The sequence below is a fragment of the Parus major genome, chromosome 6, assembly GCF_001522545.3.
Source record: "Parus major isolate Abel chromosome 6, Parus_major1.1, whole genome shotgun sequence".
NCBI lineage: Eukaryota > Metazoa > Chordata > Aves > Passeriformes > Paridae > Parus > Parus major.
In genome coordinates this window covers 22,665,070-22,692,705 of record NC_031775.1, presented here as the reverse complement: position 1 = coordinate 22,692,705, position 27,636 = coordinate 22,665,070, and the positions used below count along the sequence as shown (strand labels likewise).

The following is a 27,636-nucleotide window of genomic DNA, read 5'->3' as shown; positions in this document are numbered from 1 at the left end:
TCTCCACATGAAAGCCAAGATAGTATTTCTTTTCTAGTGCATGCACTGTCAGATTTCATCATGAGGAGCATGCATCACATATTCTTGCTGGCCACTTTGCTTGTGGGAAGCAAGTTTAAGGGCTTACCCCAGCCAAATCACATTAACTTTGTAGTTTCTCGTGCTGGACAGTAAAGGTCCAGTAAAACTAAGGTAATAGTGTTGAGTACCTGGTGAGAATGTTGGCTGAAAACTGGACTGGTTACAGTCAGTGAGCCAAAACAGAAGTCAGGACATAGTAACTTCTGAATCATGAAGACTGAATCATACAGCCCATTAAAGATATGTCAGTTTTACCCAAGAAGTAGTAGGGAATTTGTGTATTTAGTAGACTTATTTTGGCTCTCTATTTTTTTTTTGTTCAGAAGGACAATAAAAATAATATTTATGATGAGCGGAAATACCAGTGTGATTGAGGACTGCTGAATTTGACCTTGTGTATGTCTGACAGTAGCAGCATTATTAACTTCAGCAGACGACATCAATGAGTGAAATATAATTCCCTGGAATTTAAAGTAACAAAATGTGACCCCAAAACAAAAAGTCATCCAAGCCCATTTGCAATCAATTCACATGGGCCATGAGTACTGCTCAGATTAAGAAGCAAGACAGCAAGGTGGAACATAGACAGCAAGGGGGAAGGAATTCACTTCAGCCTAAAGAGTCATTCCTGGCCAAGGGCACAAATTAATCTCTCTCCATATTCATGATCTGCTTTTTATCTTCCCAGAGAGTGAAATACGAGTCCGACTGCAGAGCGCATCTCCCTCTGGCAGATGTAAGTTATTCCAGGGGTATCAGGGATAAGATAAAGGGTGTTGCTGCTAGGGTTATGTCTTTTCCTGTTAAGAACATTAATTTGAGTCCCTTTTCTGGACAGGGAAGCATGCTGTGGGTTAGGTGGTGCTCTTGCAAAGATGTAAAATGTACTTAGTCCCAGAAACATCCTCTGGAACTTCGTCATTAAGTGGCACCCCCAGAAAGTAACAACTTCATAGACATGCAGATAAATTCCACTGAATGATTTAGATCCAGAGTAAGATTACAGATCAATGAAACATTGTCTTTTGGGTGACTCTAGATGCTTGCTTTTCCTGCTAGGGACGGAGTTGGATGATGTGAAACGTTTGTTGAAAGGAAGTCGATCTACCAGCTGCAGCCCTACTCGGTCACCATCCAGTACACTCCCAATACCAAAAAAGGCTGTGGTGGAGACGAAGATGGTCACTGAGAGCTCTCAGTCAGGTACTTGGCCTTTAGCAATGTTACAGTCAATCCAAACAGCATTTGCCATAAAAAGTACTCAGTTGCTAAGAACATCCAGATAAGAATACATGGTTTCCCTATACAGAAAAAGGGTCAGAATGCTGAAAGGATATCCAGGTGTTGATGTAACAAGAGCCATCTTGGGTATCTTTCTAGAGAACTAGTCTAATTTAAAAAAAAAACAAAACTAGTCTTTGCCACCAGCTTTTATTCAGAGGTATTTCTAGCAGAGATAAGAGCTCTAAGCAAATGTGTCTGAGACTGATTTGATGTCTTATCTCCAAGTGAGATAGAGATAGGACTGAAGACAACATTTCAGTGAGTGATTTATTGGCCATACCATTTGATAATGACTCTTCAGGAACTATATGACATGACAAGGAGGAATGACTTCAAACTGTAAGAGGACAAGCTTAGATCAGATGTTAGGAAGAAATTCTTTACTTTGAGAATGGTGAGACACTGGCACAAGTTGCCCAGAGAAGTTGTGGATGCCCCATCCCTGGAAGTGTTCCAGGCCAGGATGGATGAGACTTTCAGCAGCTTGGTCTAGTGGAAGGTGTCCCTGCTTATGGCAGGAGGTTGGAGCTAGATGATCTTTGAGGTCCCTTTTATCCCAAACCATTCTGTGATTCTATAACTGAAGTGGTACTTAAAATACTACAACCTTTTTTAGTTATTTACACACTTCACAACAGGGCTTGAGGAAGTGGTATTGACACTGACTCCGTAGACTCTTGTCTTCCACCAGTATCTAAGAACAATATCTTCTGTCTTACTCAGAGCTCTGATCCTGTCTAAAACAGAATTTTAGTCCAATACACTAGGGAACCAATCAGAGACATATATGGAAGCAAAAGCCATATATCCCATGGCCCAGGGTGATGTATTAATGGAATGGCAGACTGGGGTGGTTTATTCTGGTACCATAACATCTATGAGAAATGAAATCTCTTCAAGACGTTTTGTGAATGATCATGCTATCAGGTCAATTTTTATTCCATTGGTTAAAATTTGTGTGGGCTGTAATCAGCTGACATTTGAGGCCAGTTATGCCATGCTAACCTGGAGTCATTGCATCAACTCTACAAGGGTAATTGAAATGTAAGTTGTTTGCCCTATAAACCTGCAGTGCATGCTAAGCCACAAACCTGGCCTCATTGAAAACCACTTCTGTCTGCTTGATTTTTTACAGTGTCGGGGACATATGACACAACCATACTGAATACTGCCCTCCCTTCATACATGTGGTCTTCCACTCTGCCTGCTGGGTCTTCCCTTGGTGGATACCATAACAGCTCTTCCTTGATCAATGCTATGTCTCACTCTACAGGATCAGGTATGCTCCCTGGATTGCCCAGGTTTGAAAGGATGGACCTATCCTGAAATTGGGTCAAAAGCTTGGTTTTTTTTGCACAGCACAAGCTAAAATGATGGAAGAATCAAAATTACAAGGGATATACTTGAATTTTATCTGGTTTTCTGTAATTTGGTGCCTTCTGCTTCTACACTGACTGTATCTGAAAATCCTTCTTTGTGAGGATTTATTGCCCTGACTCTCTGACTGTCACTAAATTTTGATGACATCTTTATCAATGAGGTCAAGCTCACATTCCCTATAAAAATAATTTAGACTCAAATTAATATTTGATTATCTTACAATAAGATAAGAATGCTCAATATACAAAGAATTGAATGGCTCATATACTAAAAATGTTGTAAGTAAGGATTTTGTGTTCTTACACCTGGTGAGGCCCATTTCTAAATGCCAGGGATTCTGCATTCCCCAGTTACAGAGAAAAAACACAAGAAGCTTTATGATGTCATACTACTAAAAGCTTTACTTTCTCTCACTGTCACATGATCTCATCTTGTCTGAGGTAGGATGTTTTGTTGTCACAATTTTCAAGATTTTTCCTCTGTACAATTATTGTGCATTATCATTAGTTGCTTTTCAAGCTGACTCTAAATTTCTGTGACTGTGCCACTGACCTTTGGGTGTTGGATTTATGATTTGAGAGAAGTAATAACATTTCACTTCCTCTTTTTGCAGTTTTTGGAGTTCCAAATAACCTGGCCCCCAGCAATCATACTCTGAATGCAGGCCTGAGCTCTTCCTCTACAGGTCAGATTTTACTTCCCTTCACACTTTGACAGCATGGCATTTCTGGCAGACAAGTACAGTGAAATAATACCTATGTACTAGTTTCTCTCCTATTCCTCATCTGAGTGCCAGCAGCTCTTTTCCCCACCTGCAGAAATGTCCATGCAGCGACAGTGGCCTCACAATGTAACTTAAGATAATGTTTTAAAATGGTCACCTTTATTGTTCTGGACCAGCAGTGACAACACAGCAAATTGAACTAAGTTACAAAATATTTTGTGAGGCCTGTGGTGCCTCCAGAAAGCTGGTGAAATTTGTTGGGAGAGGTCATTATTTTTACATCACTGGTTTTGCTTGGGTTTTAGCCAGAATGTCACCTGCACTGTAGGACTCCTATAACCCTCTTTGCAATGCTTTTCTTTGCAGTATTTGGAGTCCAAAACAACCTGTCTCCAAGCTCTTCTTCTGCAACCCAGAATGCTACAGCAGCCTCTGCAGGTCAGCAACAAAGTAAGCCTAGAGAAAGTGTGAGCGTCACCAGTGTGTGCTTCCTTCTCCCATCTTTTCTGTAGTGACTAGAAAGTTCATCTTGACAGAGGCCCCCTCACCACCATCTTCTTCTGTGGCACAGTGTGGTATGAAGGGATATTGAGGAACATTGCCTCTGCTTTGCATGTGCAGGATCAGCTCCCAGTGCTGATGCACTAGAAATTTGCTTGCTGGGGAAACCCTTGGTTGTTTGAGTTGTCCTAGGAACACTGAATGAGAAAAGATTTTTGAAATGCTTTGGTGTGTGTAGATCCCTTGTTATCCTTCATCTCTGTCATTGTTGAATTTCTTCTTTGCAGCATATGGGATAAAGAACACTTCTCAGAGCAACACCATGGCAAGTACTGGTGTGTCTGCCTCAGCAGGTGAGTGTGTCATTCACAGGTGTTTAGGCATGGCTTTGTACAGGTATATCATAAAAATTAGTTTGAGATTCAGCATAGCTGAGTGACACTCAGGTGCATAACTTGTCACTAGCCAAGTCTCCTACCAGTACCTAACTTGAAAGAAAGAGAGTCAGAATCTAAGAATGAGCAAATTAACTGGTCTGATTCAGATCTCTGTAATTGGATCTCTGTAGTTTGGATTGTTTAATTCTGAGCTATTTCTGCTCAGCAGTCAGAAGGCTGGATAGAAGAGCACACGTGTGAAACTGTACTTCATCTGAAGCCAAAACATTTGCAAGGTTGCTCTTAAAAATAATTTTTCAGTTGTACCAGCTTCAACCATTCAAAATTGAAGGAATTGACTTATACATGATCAGATTATGTATTTTTAATGAGAGAAGCCCTTTGTCCTTGAACAGTTAGGATTCATCTTTTCCAGCTCTTTTCTGCAACTCTAACAGTTGTAAATAACAGAGGTTTTTTAAAGTTTCCCAGTTTACCTTGTAATCCAAGGACTCCCAAAGATGAGGCTTAAAAATAGATATAAAGACCACAGAAGTTATGATAACATTTCTAATAAAGGTTTACTCCAGGTTCTGCTAGAGTAATGGAATAATACCATTCTGTTTATTTTGGTTTTCAGTATTGTGTCAGTGTGCAAATTCATGTTTGTACACCATTCCAGACATATTTCATAATGCCTAGTGGGATAAGAGTGACCAGTGATGGTTTTGAGCCTTGTTTGGCCTGTGCCAAACCTCAGTAATCTGAAGTTCAGTGTCTCCTAACCCTGCCTGGCTCCTGGGATATGGAGTGCTTTGTGCTTGACAGAGTAACTTGGCAGTGCTTGATGGGCTCCTCAGCTTGAGCTGTGCTGGCTCTGCTGACCCCTGAATATCTCTCTCATGCTGAGTTTCTCTGACTCCACAGGAAATGTGTTTGAGGAGCAAAGAGCTCATTGAGCAAATCAATTCTACATATGATTGAATTCCAGATGTTCTCCATTTCTGGCAGCAGGGGCTCCCCTGCTAGTGAAATGCACATCTCCAAAGAGACCTAATGACATGCACAGCTCTCCTGTTACCTTTAGCAACCAGTATGTCTCTTAGAGGGCTCTTACTGTAGTGGCAACCCCAATCACAATGTGACCAACTGTTTTTATGAACAAAACTGATGTGGCTTGTAGTTATGGACTCAATGGCCCGCACTTATATCCTCTTTACCATCTCTTACAAATATTCCAGGAGGAACAGTTTTGAGCTCCCAGGGAGATGATGTTCTGCGCAAAGACTGCAAGTTCGTGCTGCTGGAGAAGGAGAAGGCACCAGCAAAGGAGATGGAGCTCTTGGTCATGACAAAGGACACTGGCAAAGTCTTTAATGCTTCTAACACTGGGCTTAATGGAGGTAATGTCCCTTTTTCAGGACATGTGGTTATTCTGAGGGCAGAGAAATGAAGACTAATCATAAGGGAAGTTCAGCATTTAGGCCACTATACCTGGCTTGTACACCATATGAGAGAGAACCTCTGACAGGCAGACAGCTTTTAACCATGCCAGCTAAAACCTGAGTCTGGCTTTTGCATTTGAAGCTCCAGAGTATGCCCTTGGGATATTTCACAAATCTCAGGAGCTTTGAGAGAAACAAAACTAGATCTGGTGGAGACAGGCAGAGCTATTGTGTCTTCCCAAGAAAAATACACCTTTTACCAATGAAAGAAGATAGCCCTAGTTTAACTTCTGGTGTAATGTTTCTAATTATATTTGGTTCCTGTTCAGGATCTTTTGTAGAAGACACCTTGAAGAAAGAGAAGCAGGGATTTTCCTCCTCTTATGCTACAGATACTGGCCTAAAATCAGATGCAAATGGTAAGAATTTGTTCCTGCAGAAATGCAACAGAACTTTCTCCTTCTGCCTCCATTACTACCCTTCCCTTTCAAGCCCACACTCTAAATTTTGTCATGAACAGAAAGAATGGTAAAACCTCTTTTACTGTTGTTAAAACAGGAGGGCTGAAATCCATGCCAAAAAGGGACAAGGAAACTTACGCAGGTAAGTGATGCAACTCAGACTTTCATTGGAAGAAGCACCAAAGCACAATATACAAAAAAGCAATTGTTCTTGAAGGACATGAGTGATCTCTGAGCAGTGAATCAGAGGGAAAGAATGTTCAGGAGGTTACCAGAGAAATTGGTACTGGTGATTTGATTGTAGATGAATGGACAGTTGGGGTATTTTTTTATGACTAGAGAAAATCAGATAGATGGCAGTCCAGCTGTATCCTGCTACTGGGACAGATTTATGGGGAAGAGATGGCTCAGACAGACTATGCTGGCTATTGCTGTCATTTGTGGCTCAGGTCTGTACAAAAAATTTACCTCTAAGTGATCATGTTTTCCACCTGTTATTTAAAATGCACAGAGCGTTTTTGTCCCCTGTTTGAATTCCCTTTGAATATACTGCTCCCAGCTTCCACAGGGACTAGAATTACACTCACCATGTGCACAGAGTGGCATAAAGACTTTTTCCATAGCCCTTTGTATAATGGATCAGACCTTGATGTCCTTATTGTAAGAGATTCATAACTCTGAAGTCAAGGAACTCTTCATTAACCGGGAGATTGCTCCTTCCATCCTCCAGAAATACGAAGTGGTGATGCAGGAGGTGCAGTTGGATCAACACCATCCTGGTGTCCCTGTGGTTCCTGCTGTAGCTGGTGGAAATGGCTCCTGGGTTTGCTTCTAGCCTGGTTGTTTCTCCTTGGATTGCTTTTTGGACTCATTGCTCTGGGTAAGAAATAAATGAGGAAAAAAATGCTGAATGGTAGAGAAGGACAGAGAGTTTAAGCTCGGAACAAGCACCAGAGATACCAAGCCAGAGAACTGAGGAAAGCATTCAGCTTGATGGTGACTTGACACTGAGATATTACAAATGGACAGAAAGAATGGATAATGAATACAGTCTTTGTTGAGAAGTTATATAGTCTTGGGGTGAGTAGGATAGGAAAGCTCTTGAGATCTGAGGTCTACTGCTCTGAGACTGACAGATTCCAAAGTTGTAATTTAAATCCCTGCTAGGGGGGAAACAAAAAAAGATACAAAGAATTCTGCAAAACTCAGTGGCCATAGCTCTGCGACACAGTGTTGCCATGTTCCTGTGATAGCAGGAGATATTTCAGGCATGCGTATCTGGCAGCACGTTTCCTAGCATTTTCCTTTAACCTTCCAGCTGAAGAAGTGAGAAAGCTGAAATCTCGTGTGGAAGACCTGGAAAAAATTAATGGTGGCCTCCTGGCATTTAACCAAGGGAATTCAAAAATAGAAAAGGATGTTTCAAGAGTAGACTTTCTTCATGGTAACTCACTCTCCTCCACCTTCCCATATGAAAATGAAGAGGCAGTCTGGTTGATGGTGAAGAGCAGACTGAATAAGGAAATAGAACGAGGTGAGCAGAGTCATAAAACAGACCCATACCTTCTTTCTCATGCTACTTTTGTTAGCAAGGGAAAGGTTATTTACTTCTGTTTAGCACATGATGAAAAGAGATTAACAACAGAGGAGCCAACATTCTCCCATCTTTGAAATTTCATGTATTTGCAAAAACAAATTTACTGAGGAAACTCACAAAACCATACTGTTCTGCTTTTAGCCTCAAATCCAAATAGATGAGTCCTTGTTCTTGAAATGAGTAGCTACTCTATTGTATAGTGCACTCTAACAGCCCCTTCACTTCCTGTTACAGGCTACTTCCGAGGGGAGAGAGGAGAACGTGGAGAGAAAGGTACAGCCATATAGTCCTTCTCTTCCCCTGTCCAGTTCCTTGGCTCTGGCAATGCATAATTTTGTGGTGGTTGTTGCTTCAAGGGGAATTAGCAGTGAGAAAGATGAAGGGGTTTATACTTGAACAAAAAGAATCAGAATTGTTTAGAATGGAAAAGACCTTGAAGATCATGGAGTCCAACCATAAATGTAACACTGCCACATCCATCACTAAACCACATCCCTAAGGGCCACATCTATGTGTCTTTTCAATACCTCCAGGGACAGTGACTTAACCTCTTTCCCTGGGCAGCCTGTTCCAATTCCTTGTAACCCTTTTGGTGCAGAAATTTTTCCTAATATCCAATCTAAACCTTCCTGGTGCAGCTTGAGGCCATTTCTTCTTGTCCTATTGCTTGTTACTTGGGAGAAGTGGCTCACCCCCTGCTCACTACCCTCCTTTCAGGCAGCTGTAGAGAGCAATAAGGTCCCCCCTTAGTACCTCTGTTCCAGACTAAACACCCCCAGCTCCCTCAGTCACTTCTCATAGGACTTGTGTTCCAGACCCATCACCAGCTCTGTTGCCCTTCTCTGAACTCACTCCAGTACATCAAGACCTTCTTGTAATGAGGGGCCAGAGCTGGACACAGTGCTCAAGGTGCAGCCTCACCAATGGTGAGTGCAGGGGGACAATCACTGTCCTGCTTCTGCCAGTTTGCCATGTAGAGACCCTGATCCCACACAGAACAATACAGCAGGCCCAATCCTTCATTGTGCCAATGAGAAAGGCCAAATTTGATCTGATCCTGTACTGTTCAAGTGTGAAGTGTCCTATTTGGCCACAACTCCTTCATATTTCATTAAAGGTGGGAAAGCAGCTAGAAGACAAAATGAATGAGTAATCATAGGATGTCTCTTGATTCAACTTTTTTTTCCACTTTTCTCAGGTGACATGGGAATACAAGGTCCCAAAGGTGAGTCTGGAGTTACCTGCTTTCTCAGGTAGATTGGCAGCCTGTTGTAGGGCCTGGGCAGCAAGCAGTTTTTCGTTACTCCAGAATTTGGAGAAGCTGATGCTAGTTATCGGTTAGTACAGATACTGTTGTGAAGGTTGGGGTTTTTCTCTCATTTTCTGGGCAAAGAAAATTTTAGAGGTGGTAGTATAGGAGGTGATAGATCTCACTTTTAATCTAGAAGCTCCTTTCTCCTGGATGAAAGTCACTCTTGAAACCAGGCTCTACCTGGTTTAATCACAAGGTGCTTCGGTTCTCAGAGGGTTTTGCATGGTGCAAATGATTCAATTATTTGCATAAATACAAGGGAGACAATTTCTGGAGACACTAGAACTTGTAAATATTCCAGGAACATAAACTTATTTTGATGAGGTCTAGGGTTATCCACAGTGACAAAAAGAGAAGACTTATTCCCCACTGACTCTCTTTGTTTCTGTCTGCAGGTGACCGAGGACTTCCTGGTGTCCCAGGTGGGCTATAGTTCAATTACTCTTTGATGAAGGACATTTGCTTACATTACTGTGGGCAAGAACAAATTTTTGCACTTCCTTGCAAAATTCTTTGAACTTAGCTCAAGGTGGTTCTCTAAAGAGTCAATATTTAGCATAGACTAAGTGGCTTGATTAATACCTTGGTGCTGAGCTACAGACACAGCTCAGACTTGGTCACAAGCAAAGCCTTGGCCAGACTTCCTCTTAGTTGAATATGTTGAATTTGGCATTGTGAAGATTCCATTCTACCACTGAAAGAGTCCTACAGCTGCATAAATACTTGTTTCAGCTTTCTTGTGCTTTTATACGTATTGTGTTCTCCTAAGAAGTATCCACCTTATGAGTAGTATATTAATTCTTTATCCCATAGAATTAATCTCTTCAGGTTTGAGGTTCTCCTAAGTTGCTTGTTATTCTTTTATATGGTACATAGTCAAGAGCTCTAAATGCTTACTGTGTTTTCTTTCCAGGCATTCCTGGTCCAATTGGGCATGCAGGACCAGAAGGACCGAAAGGACAGAAGGGAAGCATGGGTGAGCATCTGTCAGTGCTGTGAGTCTTTCACAGCTGGCTGACATGTGGCATGGGAATACAGACACCTGGCTGCTGTGATCATTGCCTTCTGCAGTGGAGCCAGGCATGGATCTTTTTACCCAAGGCCTACCTCCCACAGACACCTGGTTGTACAAGGCATTTGTTTCCTGTAGGTGAGCCTGGCATGGAAGGTCCCATGGGACAAAGAGGTAGAGAAGGGATACCAGGACCTCGAGGGGAGCCAGGACCACCTGGATTTGGAGCAAAAGGAGACAGAGGTAAGAGCCAAGTCTCTGGTTGTCAGATAAAACAGAGATGGATAAAAGCAAGAGTTTGGTCCTGATTAATAAAACACCTCCATGATAAAGTTTGATTTTACTATTCAAATCCAGATTTCTCAGCACAGATTAGTATGGCCTAAAGGATTTATTTTTTTTTTTGCCAGACTTATAATGAGTAAACAAGGATTGATTTGGTTTCCCAGATTTTACAGTCAAGCTTGAGTCTGACAGAACCAAAACCACTTTACTGTCAAGGTTATCTTCTTCCCTGTTATCCAGATCATCAAAGCTGGGGTATTCATCTTGCTAAAGCCCGGGGAGCTCATATCCTTTTCTTGGTCAATGCATATCTATTTGGGTGTCTTGAACTGATGAACAGATTATTATGACACTTGCCAGAGAAGGAATAACTGTAGATGGGATAATGCAAAAATGGGATCACGGCTGTATTCTACCATGTCTATTCATGCTCTTATTTTGCAGGTGCTGTTGGTGAGCCAGGTCCGCCAGGGCCACCTGGACCCCCAGGTTCTGCTGGCCTAAAAGGTAAATGTGAAGATGGAGAAAGAGTACCTGGCAGAGAGGTTAGGAGTAAATGAGTACCCCAGCTGTCCTGCTTCACTTGTGTTGCTCTGCAGTAACCAGAAAAAGAAAAGTGAACTAATGGTCTGAAGCACAGATCCCAGCATCTCAGCTGAGATGGACGGCTTGCGTCTCTTTACTTAAGTGGAAAACATTTTCTCAATGTCACAAGAACTAAGTTCTCTAAATTTGTTGTCCTGGTTTTGAGGATGCCAGTAATGCAAATTCTTCTAGTGACTGGGGAAATGCCAATCCACTGAACACCTGCTAGGTTGTGGATGCTGTTGGGCAAACTGAAAGCAATTTTTTAATTTTTTAATTGTGGTGTTACTAAAAGAAAATCCATGTTTCTTACAGGTCTCATGGGTTCTCCAGGCCCACAAGGCCCTCCAGGTGAGTGCTGCATTCCTTTGCTGTGGCATCTAGAGACTGAGTAGAACAGAGTGACAGCTTCTCATAATTTTTCTACTTCAGTGATGCATTGTGATGAGTGGGATGAATGAAAACCCCCCATCTCATTTTTCTGCAGGTCCTCCTGGCCTACAAGGATTTAGAGGTGAAGCAGGACTACCAGGTGCTAAAGGTAACTTCCTCTTCCCCCTGGAATTAAAGCAGCACTAGCTGAGGTGCTTTTCTAGCACTGCTCTGCGCAGCAGGCTTGGTCTGACCATGTCACATTTCGATTCTATGGGCAAAGAAAAGCATAAGACTGAAGAAAAGGAAGGCAAACCAAACTTAGTCAGTGATTGCTAGAAAACATTGAGAAATGCAGGAGACATCGAGGTAAGAGAGGAAAAATGATGGGGTGGATGGAGCTGTGTTAAAGGAAAAGAATTTCCAGTATGAGTTTGTCTGGTAACACAGAATCCATATTTCCCTTATGATTTTTCTTGATGCATTAAATGCCTTTCCCTACCCATATTCTGTATTATTCCCTTATCCTTATTCCTTACGTTCAATCATCTATATATGTTTCAGGTGAAAAAGGAGCCAGTGGACCCCCTGGACCCAAAGGTATGTTGTCCACTTAAGTATCTTTTGTGGTTGTTTTCTTTAGATTTCTTTAGATATGGATACTGTCTATAGGGTTTACACTTATCCATCTTTGGCTTTTTCTTCAGTGCTCTTGTCAGAAAGCAGACTTTATTTTCTCTGATGGAAACATTTTACAATGAAGCAATATCACAGAATGCTTCCCTTTTTTGTACCACAGGTGATCAGGGTGAGAAGGGTTCTCGTGGAATGACAGGTCAGTGGATTAAAGTACTGGAGTAACAGCCAACCTAATAAATAAACCTAATAATAAAAGTATAGCCCAGCCAATCCCAGTTAGCTTTCTGAAGCCTTATAATGATGTTACTGCTTATAGGAGTTTTATTTTTGAATCAAAATTATAAACAAATAGATCCCATTCTTGATTCCAGTAATCTTGGTAACAATCTTTGTGTTTAGCTTTAGGAAAATCCTCTCTCACATGCCCTGTATTCATGTCACTTGAGCATTTCTAATACCTGGACACAGCTGTGAATCATGAGGCCTGAACATCCTGTCAATGCTGTTTTTCAGTTGCAAAGCAGCAAATATTGCTGACAGAATTGTCCAAGAGTTGTTTGATTCATTTTCATACTATTTTGCTACAGGTGAACAAGGCTCAAGAGGAATACCTGGACCACCAGGAGAGCCAGGGGCTAAAGGACCTGTGGGTGGGTACCAGAAAGCAGCTGTATTTCTATGTGAGACAATGTCACTGTGTCCCAGATTGTGTTTCTGTGAGCACAGACAAGGAAACAATATGGGAGTGGAATCATGTTTGTTGTTATCCTCGGTCTTTCCTTTAGACAGCTGTGATTAGTCTGTACACTCAGACTAAATGCCCTACAGTTAAGTTTTGAATGAATGCTTCCTGGATCTTCAGTAACTGCATCCAAGGTTTCTTTCAGATGCAATGTGATGAAAAACCACTCTTAGGTTTAGGGCTGTGCTTCACTTTGGCGGAAGGCAGGATAACTGTGGTACTCACAAATCAGTATTCAGATATCCCTGACAATCTCTTTCTTTGGACAGGACAAGCGGGTCGTGATGGACAGCCAGGTGAAAAAGGTAAGGGCTTCCTTTGAGGCAGAAATGAGGTACTTTCTGATTTGGCAGGAGGTTGATTTATAAAAGGGATGGGAGAAAGACGGCAGCAGTTCTGTCTCAGAACTGTAGAGTCAACCTGTAAACATGGAACTGAGACATAAATTGGAGCAGGCTATAAACTTGGGACAGTTACCTCTCTACAGAACTCTTTTGTCATTGATATTCTCCTCCCAGACACTGATGCTGGAGGTGGCCACTTGGCTGTGAGAATACAATAGGTAGAAAGTGCTGCAGGACAGCCAAGCTTGAATGGATTGGTAGATTTTATGTCAGTGACTTCTGTCTTGTTAATGGTGATTTTATCTCTAGGTGAACCAGGCCTTATGGGAATGCCAGGTGCCAGAGGCCCTCCAGGACCCACTGGAGATGCTGGAGAGCCAGGTAAAAGCATATCGAGAACAAAAATGCTTCTGCTCAGTCAGGAACACATATATTTGTCAATTTCCAGTCTTAATTTGAATTTAGGTCTGCAGAGGATCTCTATATTCTTAAGGTGGTGATGAAAGGAAAATACACAGAGAATCTAGACCCTTTATGATCCCAAAACTGCCCACTGTGTAAACATCAGCTGCTATGAGCTGATTTACATACCAGTTGCTGTGCCAGTTTCCACCACCTGTGAATTGTGTGCTATAATTTCACATAAATGTAATCTTTTTCTCCTTGTCTGTCCTTTTCCTCCATGAAATTTTTTAGACATCTTAAGAGTTTTCACCTTTTTCTAACAGGTCTTACAGGACTCCAAGGACCACCAGGTAGGCTTTTCTACCATACTCCAATTTATCAATGACACACTCTGATATGGGCTCAAAAAACCCTTGTAATTTTCACTCTGTGGTGGTCAGGACTTCCAAAGGGATATCCCAAGGTTTCTGCATCTCCTTGGCTTTTGAGACAGGTTTTGTGCAAGATATGTAATTTTTGAGCAATGAAGGGCTTTTGAGTGTTTAAATTTTGGCCTAACATAACATATCATAACATATCATAACACATAACATAACATAACATAACATAACGTAACATTTCAGTCCCCTGTTCATCACTGATAGTCCTTCTAATCAGCAGCAGAAACAGAAGAGAGGATGTAGCAATAGAGATGGAACAGAGGATGTGACATCTGTAAGCAGAGGTGGTTGGGGGGGACAGCCCATCAGTTCATCAGGGAATTCATTCAGGAGCCTCAGGACAGGTACCCATATCTAGCACAAGCTACAGGTAAGTCTATGAAGCAGTGTCATCATCCAGGGAGCAGTGGGACCAGTGAAGCTCAGGGGCACAACTAGCTCAGTCTGTTCTTCCACTTGCTTAATAAAGTCCTCAGGGACCTGCTTATAGAGGCTGAAAGCTGGGGTCTTGAGTAGGGAGCACCTTCTGCAAACCCACAAGTGAAACATCTGGGGTACCTGAAAAACATAAAGCAAACAATATTTGCACTAACCATTTTAAATTGTTTGTCTACGTCACATCAGGGCTTCCAGGCAACCCTGGCCGACCAGGAGCTAAAGGTGAGTTTTGCTTCTTCCCTAATGCTAATTTTCTCTCTAAAGATACCATTTTAGCAAGGATTAAGCTGCACCGTTGACCAGTCCCTGGATCAACAGTGGCATCTAGTGGCTTTGGGAAGGGAAGTTTTGAGAAGCACGGTAGCCAAAGCTTCCCTGAGTGTACACAGAGGGCAGTGAGGGTATCTGCTGAGGGGCTTGGCATGACAGCTCTCCTCTGAGCAAACCTTTGAAGCCCAGTTCTGCCCTGAGCAAGAGTAAGATGCCTGGTGAGTGCAGTGGAAGCTGTGTGCCTGCCTCGGATAAATCCAGGCTGTTGCCTATGCTGGCAGATGTAGTGCTTAGAAAACTGATCAGAGGGCATCTCTGGATTAGCACAGCTCTCTTGTTTCTCCCCTGACCTTCTAATGCTGTGACTTCTCAGACAAGAGATCAAGGGAAGAAAGAACAGAAACTACATGCTTAATAATACAATGTTACTGAGCTTATTATAGCTGTTACCTGCCCCCCAAAAAAGAAGCTCAACTTCTGTACCTTTGTTTTCCTAGGAGAACCTGGAGCTCCAGGAAGAGTCATAAGTGCAGGTATGTAATGCTGTGAGGAGACACACTTCTGATTCAGGAGGATTTTCACTTGGTTTTTTTGTGCCTCTTCAATTCAGACCTGTACTGGGGCTCCCTGTGTTGGGAGACTGTATATGCCATATATATGCCTTAGATATGGGATTCCTTAAGCATAGATTTGTACATATTCACTGGATGTGCGACTATAAGTGTCTGCATGCAAATCTGTGTGTTTGTTTTTCAGAGGGTTCATCAACTATTAGTCTGCCAGGCCCACCAGGTCCCCCAGGCCCACCTGGCCCCACTGGTCCCCCAGGTGTTCCAGGTGAGTACTGATGACTACAAAGTAGTGATAGGTCAAATCCAGGGACTAGAATCAAGCTTTTTCACTGCTCAGGAAGGCAGGCTTGTGTCTAATCCATTTCCCACCACTGTTGCTGAAATTAGGAAGTCCTTGTTTTCTACTCTCAGCTTTGAGCTTCAAGGCAGCAGAACTCCTACTCAAGCTTCTGTAAATCTTTCTCACACACACATACACACTGGCTGTGCATGAGCTCAGGCCTCAGACTCCTCTGTTCCAGTCAGACACTGCCCTCCAGCATGTTGGTGTCAGGCAGCAGAGTTCCTGAGCCCTGATTCTTCTTCAGGCACTTCTGTGTGGAATGTGAGAGGAGGGTTAGGCCTTTTGCATTCCTCTTCTGTTGTGGTCAGTGGCATTCTGGTTATTTCCCCAGTGCAAGAGGCATCAAGCATTTTAATTGCAAGGGGATGGAAATTCAAGTAATACAAGGGGCATTGGTGAATTCATACCCCATAGCAATTCCATTTAGTTGTGTAGAAATTTTTGATAGTCTCAGTTCTTACAAAAGTCCCATTAATTCTTTTCTGCTATTGTAAAACACAACCAGTAAAATCTAATGAAATCTGTGGTTTTTTTCCTTTGAAACTAGGTCCTGTTGGACCAGCTGGTCTTCCTGGACAGCAAGGTACCATTTTCCTTCAGCTTTGATTATGCTTCTTAAGAGAACGGACTTCATTAGTTTTACTTTGTTTCTAATTCTCTAAGCCCTTGGCACATTCCCTCTCCCTTTTGTTTGCAGATTTCTTCCTTTCAGTTCATTTTGTTGCATTATTTGGCTTAATTAATCTTGTAAAGAATTTTTATGATTTTTTGTTTTCCCAGGGGAAACAGGAGGGTGGTAAGAGGGCGCTATGAGACAGTGTAATGTGGATGCTGCAAATGTCTATTTTTTCATATGCTATTTTTCCTAAAGGCTGGTATTTCTAAGACACTTCTCAAGTGCAGTTGCCTTTCTGTGATAGAGGGATATAGCCCAGCTGGATACCTCCTGCCATTTTGAAAGGCAGCAGACCAAACTAGAACCAAATTTGGATTAAAGTCTCTGTGAAAGCACTGCCAGTTGGGCAGACATCTCTTTGGGCCTGAACAGAGCTGAGCCCTAAGAACTTTTCTTAGCTGTTTTTCTATGATCCTGTTAGAGCAAACTGGGCAGTAATTTCCACACTTGAATGCAGTGTCCCTCAGATCTGGGGTCTGAGTTCATGCTCTTTGTTCTCACAAGAAAAGTCTTAACCTCTTGTTGGAGTAAGTACAAAATATCTCCCTCTCTCTGTTGCTTTTATTTTTCCTGGAAAAGGTCCACGGGGTGAGAAAGGATCTCCAGGTGAAACTGTGGTAGAAACCATCAGAACAGAAGTCTCATCATTAGCATCTCAAAGTAAGTGGCCTTTCCACTCTGCTTGGAGATGTATCAGAGCCTCAAGGCCTGCTCACAGGTACCAGGAGATTCTCAATGTGGCATGAGACAAGTGTGTGCGTGTGTGTGCGTGCGTGCGTGTGTGTGTGTGTGTGTGTGTGTGTGTGTGTGTGTGTGTGTGTGTGTTTGGTGGTGTATCTGCAATGCCAGCTACCTCTTCTGCCCTCCTCATGTGTGCATCCCAAAGTCCTTTCAAAATGAGGCAGATGCCATCAGGCCCACATCACAGAGAGGGAAGCTGAGGAATGGTGGCTGGTGAGCAGCCACTAACAGGGGAGATACAGAGCTGAGAGCTTTCAGCCACTGAATTCACACAGGGCAGTTCCATGTGCGATATGAACATGGAACCATCTGTAAGAAGTTTGAAAAAGCATTTCTAAGCAACAGAAATAATCTCCAAATTAAAGGATGAATTCACAGAGGAGCAAATAAATTTTAAGATTAAAAAAAAATACATTTTGTAAAAATTTTTAAATTTTAAGATGAAAATAAGTGGAGCAGAACAGAATGGTTTAGCAAGATCCCAGGAAAAGCATTTGCTCTGTGCAACACTAGATGTTGTTGAGAGTTGGTATTCCTAGGATCTGGGACCTCTGCAAGTTTGCAGCTCCTGCTCAGTGCTGTATTGTTCTTCCTGTCCTAACCAAACACATCTCTCCTCTCCCTCATCTGCTTCATCTTGGGCTTAGGTCATCCAGGCCCCACATTAGTCCACCTTTGATTGTAAGAGCTTCTAGCAGCAATATATTGACAGTTTCCACAGCAGCAATAGCTCCATAGCAACAATTTTCCCTTGTTTGTGTTTCTCTTTTGCACAGTGCTAGGAGATTTACAAGGGCGAGCAGGACCACCAGGTCCCCCTGGACCACCAGGTATGTAACATATAGAGCTCAGTACCTGAGCAAGGAATGCTCACACAGCATGGCACATTTCTGGGCCATGCAGTTTGCTGAGTAAATGTTCCCTAATATCCCTGTTTCTTTTCTCATCAGGTGAATCTGTACAGGGACCCCCTGGACCTCGTGGTCCCCCAGGTAAGAGCTTGTTCCTCTGAAACCAAAATGGAAAGTGTGAGGCTTTTTCCAAGGCCTAGGGCTGGAAGCAGAATGTCACATAGTGGGTTCCTATCAACAAAATTTCACTGCAGCAAGATGCTGCCCAATAAAGAACACTTGCTTTGGAAGAGAGTTCTAGCCATAAGTATTATTTGGTAAAAGCCATACTTCTAGGGAAGACACAGAAAGTTTTCAATTTGCCAAAGGAAATAACTGCAATCAGTTCCATATTTATTTCTTGTAAAGAAGTTAAGGCTTGTCCAGCCTTAACTTTCAACTGCAGACAAGTGGGGAGGCTCTTACCATGAGGAACATATCCCCATGCCCCATCCTGTAACACAGATTTCCTTTTCTCAGCCAGAACAAGGAAGATGTGGGGGGACATGTGACAGGAGCAGAAATCCATTCCTTGCTGTTTGTAGGAAAAGAGAACAGGTTTGGTGTGTGATGGGATAGGTACCCAGTACCACAAAGACAGGAGTTTCTCTGTCCTTTTCTGCTGTGGTGGAAAATGATAGTAAAGAGTAACTATCAGGGGTAGATGTGTGAAGAAAACAGTTATAAGGACCTACACTGGGAAAGACTCAAGCTAAAGCTGTGGCTGGAGATGTAGCAGCTCTAGCATTTACTTATATTGCTGAAGCTGATCCTTCCTGAAGCCTTTCTGTGTCCCTTTTGCCTAGGAGAAGGATTGCCAGGACCTCCAGGCCCACCAGGGAGACCAGGATCATCCATGTCCACCTCAGGTAGGTTCTTGCCACTCATTCCATCATCTGGTCCTGGGGATGTCCTGTTGGGGTTCCAGAGAGCATATATATGGCTAGGACCAAGTGGAGCCAGAGAAACCTTGTTTCATGTTCTGTTGGATGTCATGAAGAAATCTCTTTGTTTGAATTGCAGAAGCATTCTTCACAGGCCCACCAGGTCCACCAGGACCACCAGGCCCGAAGGGAGACCAAGGTGGGTATATTGTGTGGTCTCACCAAGGTGCTAGAGGGGTCTCAGCACCTTAGACTGAAAAGAAGGAGCAGAAATTCCTGCCTTTGTAAGAAAGCTAGCACAGTTGTCATTGAGTAGGACTCCTGTCTGCTGTAAAACAAGTCAGTCTTTGTCAAAGAAATTTATTAGCTTCCAGTACTAGTATCAAGGCAATCACTGTACTCAGATCCCAACTTTGCAAGCTCATTATACTCAAGAGCATTCAGAACTTCAGATTTGCTGTTGAAGGGGACAGCCTTTTTGCAAAATGCACTGTGGAGTAAGTCAGTGCAAGGAGGTGGCCCTGCGAAGTGTAGCTCAGCTCTCAGCTGTCAAGAAAAGGTGGACCTGATCCCTTTTCCCATTTCATCCCTACAAATTGAAGGCCAAGATGATATGCTGCAGTGTGGGCTGGGATGTTGATGATGAGCATAAAGGAAATCCTGACTTTGTTTCTTTGCTCCCTTCTTCACAGGCGAACGAGGTCCACGGGGATTCACAGGTAAGGATATATTAGTGAGTTTCAGGGTAGCTTGCCTGGGTGTATGATTGCTCCTTCATTTCTGTGTCTTGTGCAGGAGAACCGGGTGATCCTGGTCTTTCAACATTCTCCTCCCACGGTTAGTTTGTGCCCCCTTTCCTCCTTTGAATTCATTGTCCCTGGGCTGAAATTGGGCCAAAATCCTGCTCTATTCATTCTAACTTAATTTTAGTTGAGCCAGGATTTTGTCCACATACTTTATTCCTCTGAATCTCTGACTCTCTTTCTCCAACTGGCAGGTGAAAGAGTCACCATACAGGGACCCCCAGGCCCACCTGGCCCACCTGGACCAAAAGGTGAAGCAAAAAATCTTTCTTTTTTGGGGGGTGGCCTCACACAACCAAGCACGGTTGAGACTAAAGGATGGAACAACCTGGTCCTTTGGGGACTAGAGGTGTGCTCACGCCTACCTTTTCAGGCAAAGCAGGACCACAGCAGTAGAATGGCTGTGAGCACAAGGCACTTGATGAGGTAACAGAAGGCTCAGGAAAGCTCTTCTTTCTTTCATGGCCTCTTCTTTATGCTCTTTCCCAACAAGCTGGCATTTCAAGGCAGTCATTTTAAGGGCTGGATAGTTGCTTCTCTGACAGCATGTAGCTCAACTCTTTCACATGACCAAGTATGCAACATGCAGTCACATCCATTACAAGCATCTGTTTCCCTCACTCTTTTCCAGGTGATGCAGGTGTCCCAGGTGCACCTGGCATCCCAGGAGCATCTCGAGGTAAGAGGACAGACCATCATTGCTCTCATCATTGTATTAAGAAGGAATGCTGATATCCTGGTGGAGGCTTTGAAAAAATGCCTTTGAATTCTACCAGTGTGGGCACCAACCTAGTGCTGATGTGATTTGTGTTCAAAACCTCTTTTTGCATGATTTGCCTTAAATTAGAAAATTAGAAAATTGACAGCTTTCTTTTTCCAGCTTATTGGAAATCCTTTAAGCTGGAGTTTTGCCTCTGTATGGACAGGTCCTTGAACTGGTGCTGCCCAGGCTCACTGGGATGGGGAGCAGCAGGGCAGTGATGTTAGACTAATGAGCCTGTGGTTACAATCTCCATCTATATTCTGCACAGCACTGCACTCTAGTGCACAAACCCACCAGGTTTTTTTTGCCTGTACAAAGCCAAGAATGTCTCTGGACTCAGCCCTGCACAGGCTGAATTATGAGATGCTGAATTAATATTGAAGACATCGTACTGCCAAATAGCCCATGCTCAGACTGCATCTAAAGATGCAGGGGGAGCCCCTCCATATTCAATTTTTTAAAGATCTTTCCAGGCCTGTGGGAAAGGCTTAATGCAAGTACACTTTATTAACACTTGGTCTAATGCAACTGTGCCAAAAACACTCCTTCTCCTAAAAATGCTTTCTGTAGGTGGATCCAGACAAATTCAGGGACCCCCAGGACCTCCTGGGCCACCTGGTCCTCCTGGCCCAAGTGGAGGTTCATCTCAAGAGATTCAGCAGTATGTCACCGACTACCTGAAGAGTGAGTATAATGAGATTTTTTGCTGTGGGGCAGCAATTTCATACCTATCTCTCTTTTGCTCCCGAGGGCCTTGTCCCTCTTCTTTTAGAAAACAACAGCCCTGCTACTCTGGGCTTATTTCTCCTGAATACTGTGGAGTGCTGTTGTCCACTGTGGCCTCTGTAGAACTGTCCTTCTGTTGTCCTGTTCTTTGTCAGAGGGAAGAGGGTCTGGAAATTGTGCTTATGGTCAGTCTTCCCTCTTAGTGATTTGGGCACATCTTGGACTTTCTACGTAGGTGACAACGTCAGACATTATTTGACTGGTGCCCAAGGCCCGCCAGGCCCTCCAGGCCCACCTGGACTTATCACCACTGCGGATGGGGTGACCTTGGATTACGCAGAGCTGGCTACCCGTGTCATGAGCTATATGACAAGTAAGCACTATTTTGGTAAACTCTGTACTGAGTCATGCCCTCAGCTGAGCTTGTGCAGCACCTAGGAGGTAAGAACTAGAGGAGAAACAAGTCTTTAAATAGCAGCACCCCAACCAGGTTATTCATCTTCAGCAGTCTAGGCCCAGGACTCCACATAGCTGAGGTGTCCTCTGAGACTTGTGCTTTTTAATGGTTAGATTAACTAGCAGTTGTGCTGTTTAAAAAGTCTCATATTAAACATTTGCTGTTAGACTTCTTTGACACCCCAAAGACCCAAACAGAGGTGATTTTATTAAGTATATGTGGTCTCAAGTATTTGGGGATTGCCTTGTTTGCTTGGGGCTCTCCTAAAGTAGATGAAATTCCCAGAGCTTTTGGAAGAAGCCTGGAATCTCAACCAAAAATGCACAGAGCACGAAGTGTGATGACCAGGATGTGTGAGATCACAACTGTTTCATAGCTGGGGGCATGAGAAGCCCATTCTACCAGTTAATTACTTCATCTTTCTTTTGTTCCTTACTGACCCCTTCTCACCTTCTGTCTCATACTGGCTCATGTAAAACCTTTTCATTTCCACAGGCTCCTCAGGTCGCTATGAGTCATTTTCTAGCTCAGTATCCACTACATCCACTTTGTATCAAGAACTTCTGGGCCTGCTGCAAAGTAAGTGACCTTCAAGGGAAACACAGGATTGAGGTTAAAGCATCCCATCGTCCTGGAGATCTACCTTTCCCTTCCAGTCTCCAGTCTGCAACTGGAGTTACCTGCAGCTGCTTCAGAGTGTTCTACTTTCCAGCTCCCCCACTCTGTGTTCCCCCCATAGCCTTGCTGTGTTGTTGTTCTCAAGTTGAGTGGGATCCCCAACTCTATATTCTTTTCTGTACACACTGTTACTGTGGGTAAATATCACTGTACTGACAGGTGAATCTCCAGGATGTCATTTGACTGTCCCTGAATGTATTGATGATGCTGGCTAGCACTGTGCTGCAAGTGGCTCCAAAGTGCCACACAGCTCAGCATGGTCTTTGCCAGCTGAACTGCTTTTCATTCCCTTTACCCAAGAAGTTGTCCAGGATGCCCTGAAAAAAAAAGACCACAGGGAGGTCCTTTAAGCAATCCAACTTCTCATCCTCCTCACACCCTTATTATAGGAAGTTCCTGGCCTTGTTGCAGATGTCTGCCACTGTATACAAGACAATTCACTCAGAAAAGAGGGAGGGAAGGAACCTATGGAAGGATCCATAGGTTTTGATGGTTTCCTTGGTGTTGGGAGCTCTACTCACAGGCTGGGAACTCCTCCCACTTGGTGTCTGTGCAGCAGCTGGACAGCCTTAAAAGATGCTTTTTTTCATTTCTAGGAGAAGAAATTCGTCAGTACCTCATTGGACCCCAGGGCCCACCAGGACCTCCTGGGCCAGGGGGAGATGGGATGTCTCTGTCACTGGATTATGATGAGCTGACCAGGAGGTTTATCAACTACTTGTCAAGTAATGGTTTTATTGGTGTTTCCCTCTGTTCCTTTGGGGGCCCAGCACAAAGCTCATGCTGTCAGACAGTTGAAACTATTCTAGTGCTAATTGTGTGAATCCCTATGTACAGAGACGTCCTCGCAGGGACTGTGGGAGACTTGTATGAGAGGAAAAATACCCTGTAGCTAAGATACTATCCACAGACTAGTAATGAATCCTTTCTTTGTTAAAAATTGAGATTAGGAACAAAATTTCATCTTAGCCATCTTAGAAGTCCCATCAACATCTGTAAGTGCCTTTCTAATGTTTATCTCCATGGTCAGGATATAGTTCCCTGTGAAGGAGTTGGTTTGTTCCCAATTTGTGTCAAGGCAGATCAGGCAACAAACTCTTAGAAGTTAGTTGAAACAAATTCTATGTCTCTGCTTCATTTTCCCATCTGTAAAGGGGTGATATGGCATATATATACTGTTTGACAGAGAGGACCCTTTGAGCATCCCCAGCAGCAGTGCTAAAATGCCTAATCCTGGTAGCTGCAACTGTCTGCTTAAAAACACAGCTTGGTTTAAGCTCAGTTTCTCTGAACTGCTCTTTGAGACCAGATCTCACTAGTGGACTGCTCTTAAGATGGAGGGAGTTTCCAGCAGAACTGCAGTGTAATGGCAGCACTCCAATGGCTCAGGTAGGACAGCTGCAGGGACGTTTCATTAACACAAATCACAAAGTGCAGAGTGTTGCCCCAGAGCTGCAGACACAGGGAGAGCAGCACACGTATCAAGTGTGGGTTGCAACTGAGCTGCAAGTCCAGGGGTGCCCCCACCACGTCATGGATTTATGAGGTCCAGAGATTTTGCCAGGAATGGAAGCCTGCTGCCTGCCTGTCTGTGGGTATCCTTGGCATTGTCAAGTCAAAGTCACAAGTCCAGAACAAGGTTTGAGCTCTGGCTCCTGACACAGCCTGCTGGTGGGAACACTCCACTCTGCAGGAGCCCCTCCTACACTGCCTGTAACAAGACCTGCTGACTGTCTGCCCACATTGTAACAGCCTGTGCTGATAATGTGGATCTGTTTGACTTGGCAGATTCTGGGATGAGCATTGGACTGCCTGGACCACCTGGGCCTCCAGGGTCACCTGGTATATCTTACAGTGACCTGACAGCGTACCTGCGAAGTAAGCCAACTTCTTCACTCCCCTGCCATGGGGCTCTACATCCCCCCATATATTTTTTACAGCCTTAGTCACATAATTTCCCTTTTTGCCTATCATTGCAAAATAACCCTCTGATGGTCCTTTGTCCTCAGCAGCACTGCAGGCCTCTGCTGGCACCTGCATACCCCACAGGGGGCTGCAGCTGGATCACCATGCTCCTGTGAGGAGCAACAGCAGTGAGACTGTCTTGAATATGGGCATGAAGGAGCCCTTTGTTGTATCCAAACTCGGCAGCATAAAGGCATCCTTTCTTACACCTCTTTAAAAGTATATTTTTAAAATAGGGACTTTACTCTCTTTGGAATCACCTGACTGTCCAATGTGACATCTACATGCAGGAAGTGATGTACACCAAGAAGGCTGCACCAGAAAGTACTGGAGAGAAAAAAATCTTCAACTTGGCTGTATTCTGTATTGTCCTAAGTTGTGTTGTCAAGGAACATTCATTAGGGTTGTTTGGGTGGGTGACTTCATTTTCTTCCCTTCTGTCTTACAGACTCTGAATTCAGTGGTGTTGTTGGGCCCCCTGGTCCTGCAGGTCCCCCAGGACCACCAGGGATCCCTGGATCACCAGGCACCTCTCTGGAGGACATTTCTGCCTACCTTCAAAGTAAAGCATTTGGGTTTCTCACAGCTGGCAGGGTGATTCGGTTTGTAATGCTGGGGGGACTGAGGCTGGGATTTAGCTTAGCAGGGATGTGACTGGCAATAGGAACAAAGTCACTATAAAGAAAACAATTTTGTCAATGTTGTCTGTAAAGGGATGGAAATTGGGGTTGGAGCCTTTAAACTTTCAAGATCTCTGAACCTGTGAAATTTCCTTATCCTCTCACTGATGGTAAATAATTCTTTCTCTCTCTCAAGATGTTGGATACTCTTCCCTTTCTGGAGTCCGGGGCCCACCTGGCCCTCCTGGCCCTCCAGGACCACCAGGTTTCTCTGGAACCGGCCTCCTGTCCTATGCTGATATCACCAACAGCGACGAGTTCAGGAGCGAGCTGATCCAGTACCTGAAGAGTAAGCGAACACCATCCATCCTTCCTGCACACATCCCAAGACATGCTTTACTTGTGTAGGTGACTGGCTCTGCCACAGCTGAGAGATTCCTGTAGGAGCTGAGCTGAGATTCCTGAAGGAGCCTTCCCTGAACTGGGGCTACAGCAACACCTTCCCTCTACAGCCAGGTCTACAGGAGCGTGCTGCACCCTTTTTTCTCTTCTCAACCCAGCTGCCAGCCAAAGTCTGTTTTGGGACACCACAGGGACAAGCACTGGGTAGTTAAAATTGGCCTGTGCTGAACATGGGTCCAAGTAAGGTCACCAGCAGAGTTTTACCATGGGGAAAGCATTTTATTTGGCAAACACCCGCCCACAGAGCCATGGCTAATGGAGGGATTTGAAGGCAGCACTGAGCTTAATGTGAGGCACCAGTGGTCTGAGCTCATCTTGGCAAGTCATTCAGGGCAGGCTTTCAAAAACACCTCAGTTTTGGCAAGCTGGTCACAGAATGGCTTTTTTGCCAGAGGTGCTGAAATTTGCCTGAGGAATGCACCCTTCTGCAAAATCATTGGGCATGATCCCAAGATTGGGCACTCAAAACTGGGGGAGAGATGGGAAGGAGAAGGATGTCTTGCCATCTCTAGAGTTCAAGGTTGATATGTGCCTGCTGCCTGAGAAATGGCATGGGATGAGGGTCACTGTGATTGTTGGTGGGACAGAACTTCACACTCCAGTCTTCATTCAGGTGGTACCACAGGCACTCAAGCACAGTGTCCCTGAAGTTTCCCCTCTTGTATTTTGCAGGTGATGAAGTTCGAAGCTACATCTCAGGACCCCCTGGCCCCCCTGGGCCACGGGGACCACCAGGACCCAAAGGAGACAGTGGCTTTGTGTCTGAGTCTATGTCTTCATCGTACCAAGGGTTACGAGCTTCTGAGCACTTGCATGGAGGATCCCTTGGTGCTGAGGGCTCCCACGGGGGCTCACTGGGCACAGGCAGCTCCAGAAGCAGCATGTCCTCTTACCATGCCTTAGTGGGCAGCAATGGTGCTTACGATGCCTCCATGGGCATTGATGGGCTGCTGACAGAGGAAGAATCACACAGGAGATCAGCAGGGTCAAGCAGATCCTACAGCAACTCCTTTACTGGTTCCCTGGATTACAACGAGCTGGCACTCCGTGTGTCAGAGAGCCTGCAGAGTGAGTGCAATGCCTCACTCAATGTTCAGCCTGACTCTCCCTATCTCAGCCTACAACTCCAAACCCCCTGTGCCTGGTCATGCTGTCCACCTCCCTCTCCTTCCTGCTGCCTACATGTCTCCCTTACACCTTCTGCCTCAGCATGCAGCTACAGTTCTCCCAGAGCTCCTTTCAAATGACATCTTTATTCCACAGGCCGAGGTATTCTCCAGGACCTGATGTCTTACACTGCACAGGGCCCTGCAGGTCCCCCAGGCCCTCCTGGTCCCCCTGGCATCAGCAAGGTCTTTGCAGCCTATGGCAATGTCACCGCAGACCTCATGGACTTCTTTAGAAGTGAGTTACGTTTTGTCTTGGCATTTCTGGCTCATACATATTAGATCCTCTAACCTTTGCACACTGCAAAAGTCAAGGTGTGGAGTTGAAGGTGGATGGTCTTTCCATCTTCCTTCCTTCTTTGCTGGGGAGGTGCAGTCTTATCATTAGGAAGGACATCAGTTTTTCCCACTATTTGTAGGAAACTCATCCCAAACACTGAAAGGCCTCTGTGCTTACAAGCTCTGTGGCCCATTTTAACACGGCTGGGCTGGCACTTGTGCAGAAACCTGAGCCAACTGCTCTCAGATTCCCCACCCTGAGCATGGGCCAGCTCCAGCCCTAGTGACAGCCAGGACACCCAGAGAGTGACAGAGCAGTGCTGGTGAAATGACATCACAGCCTGTCTTTGGGATTTTGTTGGGACTAAAATCCTGTTTAGAAACCTTGCTGTCAGTCTAATCCCATCTAACCAAGAGCAATGTCCTTCCACTGTGACTCAGCTTCTCTGAGTGGGCAGTGGTTTCTCCCACTCATTCACTCTCTCCTTCATTTCCCTCTCCAGCACATGGTGCCATCCAGGGGCCACCCGGTGAAAAAGGGGAGAGGGGTTATCGGGGACCCAAAGGTAAGGCTTGCCATCCTTTCCCTCTTCAGCCTTGTGATGCCCAGGCAGCAGCACTGAGACCACAGAGGTCACAGCACTGCTCAAGGTCACATCCTCTCACAATGAAGGTGGCACCTTCAGGATCTCAGCCAAAACATTGTCCTGATTTGGTGTCCCTTCCCCTGGCCTGTCTCTGTCTGTGGGTCACTTGTGCTCAAGGACAAACTTGGTCTTCTCATTCCTTCAGGTGACCCTGGGCCGATGGGCCCACCAGGACGACAAGGGCACAGGGGACCAAAAGGAGAGAAGGGAGAGAAAGGTAGGAACACATACCATCCCCAGGAGAGCAGGGTTTGACTGTCAGGGAGAGGC

At 44.4% G+C, this 27,636-nt stretch overlaps 1 protein-coding gene across 2 annotated transcripts in view; it reads left to right on the top strand.

Moving 5' to 3' along the window:
* Nucleotides 1-27,636, top strand: part of COL17A1 (collagen type XVII alpha 1 chain) — a 59,466-nt gene that overhangs the window by 30,704 nt on the left and 1,126 nt on the right. Inside the window, exons 8-56 of one of the 2 annotated variants that reach the window (XM_033515528.1) lie at nt 770-817; nt 1,141-1,284; nt 2,501-2,644; nt 3,359-3,430; nt 3,836-3,907; nt 4,258-4,323; nt 5,589-5,750; nt 6,122-6,211; nt 6,351-6,395; nt 6,984-7,133; nt 7,572-7,787; nt 8,085-8,123; nt 9,049-9,075; nt 9,558-9,584; nt 10,076-10,138; nt 10,313-10,417; nt 10,904-10,966; nt 11,360-11,395; nt 11,532-11,585; nt 11,981-12,016; nt 12,216-12,251; nt 12,643-12,705; nt 13,067-13,102; nt 13,451-13,522; nt 13,870-13,896; nt 14,611-14,646; nt 15,192-15,227; nt 15,451-15,531; nt 16,157-16,192; nt 16,865-16,945; nt 17,803-17,856; nt 17,977-18,018; nt 18,723-18,785; nt 18,940-18,999; nt 19,493-19,519; nt 19,596-19,637; nt 19,798-19,854; nt 20,235-20,282; nt 20,937-21,050; nt 21,328-21,465; nt 22,045-22,128; nt 22,824-22,952; nt 24,016-24,105; nt 24,641-24,754; nt 25,009-25,161; nt 25,947-26,342; nt 26,538-26,678; nt 27,223-27,285; nt 27,512-27,583. In XM_033515528.1, coding sequence (XP_033371419.1) covers nt 770-817; nt 1,141-1,284; nt 2,501-2,644; nt 3,359-3,430; nt 3,836-3,907; nt 4,258-4,323; nt 5,589-5,750; nt 6,122-6,211; nt 6,351-6,395; nt 6,984-7,133; nt 7,572-7,787; nt 8,085-8,123; nt 9,049-9,075; nt 9,558-9,584; nt 10,076-10,138; nt 10,313-10,417; nt 10,904-10,966; nt 11,360-11,395; nt 11,532-11,585; nt 11,981-12,016; nt 12,216-12,251; nt 12,643-12,705; nt 13,067-13,102; nt 13,451-13,522; nt 13,870-13,896; nt 14,611-14,646; nt 15,192-15,227; nt 15,451-15,531; nt 16,157-16,192; nt 16,865-16,945; nt 17,803-17,856; nt 17,977-18,018; nt 18,723-18,785; nt 18,940-18,999; nt 19,493-19,519; nt 19,596-19,637; nt 19,798-19,854; nt 20,235-20,282; nt 20,937-21,050; nt 21,328-21,465; nt 22,045-22,128; nt 22,824-22,952; nt 24,016-24,105; nt 24,641-24,754; nt 25,009-25,161; nt 25,947-26,342; nt 26,538-26,678; nt 27,223-27,285; nt 27,512-27,583 — 4,050 coding nt within the window. Of the gene's footprint in view, nt 1-769; nt 818-1,140; nt 1,285-2,500; nt 2,645-3,358; nt 3,431-3,835; nt 3,920-4,257; nt 4,324-5,588; nt 5,751-6,121; nt 6,212-6,350; nt 6,396-6,983; nt 7,134-7,571; nt 7,788-8,084; nt 8,124-9,048; nt 9,076-9,557; nt 9,585-10,075; nt 10,139-10,312; nt 10,418-10,903; nt 10,967-11,359; nt 11,396-11,531; nt 11,586-11,980; nt 12,017-12,215; nt 12,252-12,642; nt 12,706-13,066; nt 13,103-13,450; nt 13,523-13,869; nt 13,897-14,610; nt 14,647-15,191; nt 15,228-15,450; nt 15,532-16,156; nt 16,193-16,864; nt 16,946-17,802; nt 17,857-17,976; nt 18,019-18,722; nt 18,786-18,939; nt 19,000-19,492; nt 19,520-19,595; nt 19,638-19,797; nt 19,855-20,234; nt 20,283-20,936; nt 21,051-21,327; nt 21,466-22,044; nt 22,129-22,823; nt 22,953-24,015; nt 24,106-24,640; nt 24,755-25,008; nt 25,162-25,946; nt 26,343-26,537; nt 26,679-27,222; nt 27,286-27,511; nt 27,584-27,636 lie in introns of both variants that reach the window. The other variant, XM_015633294.3, reaches the window with a different exon arrangement.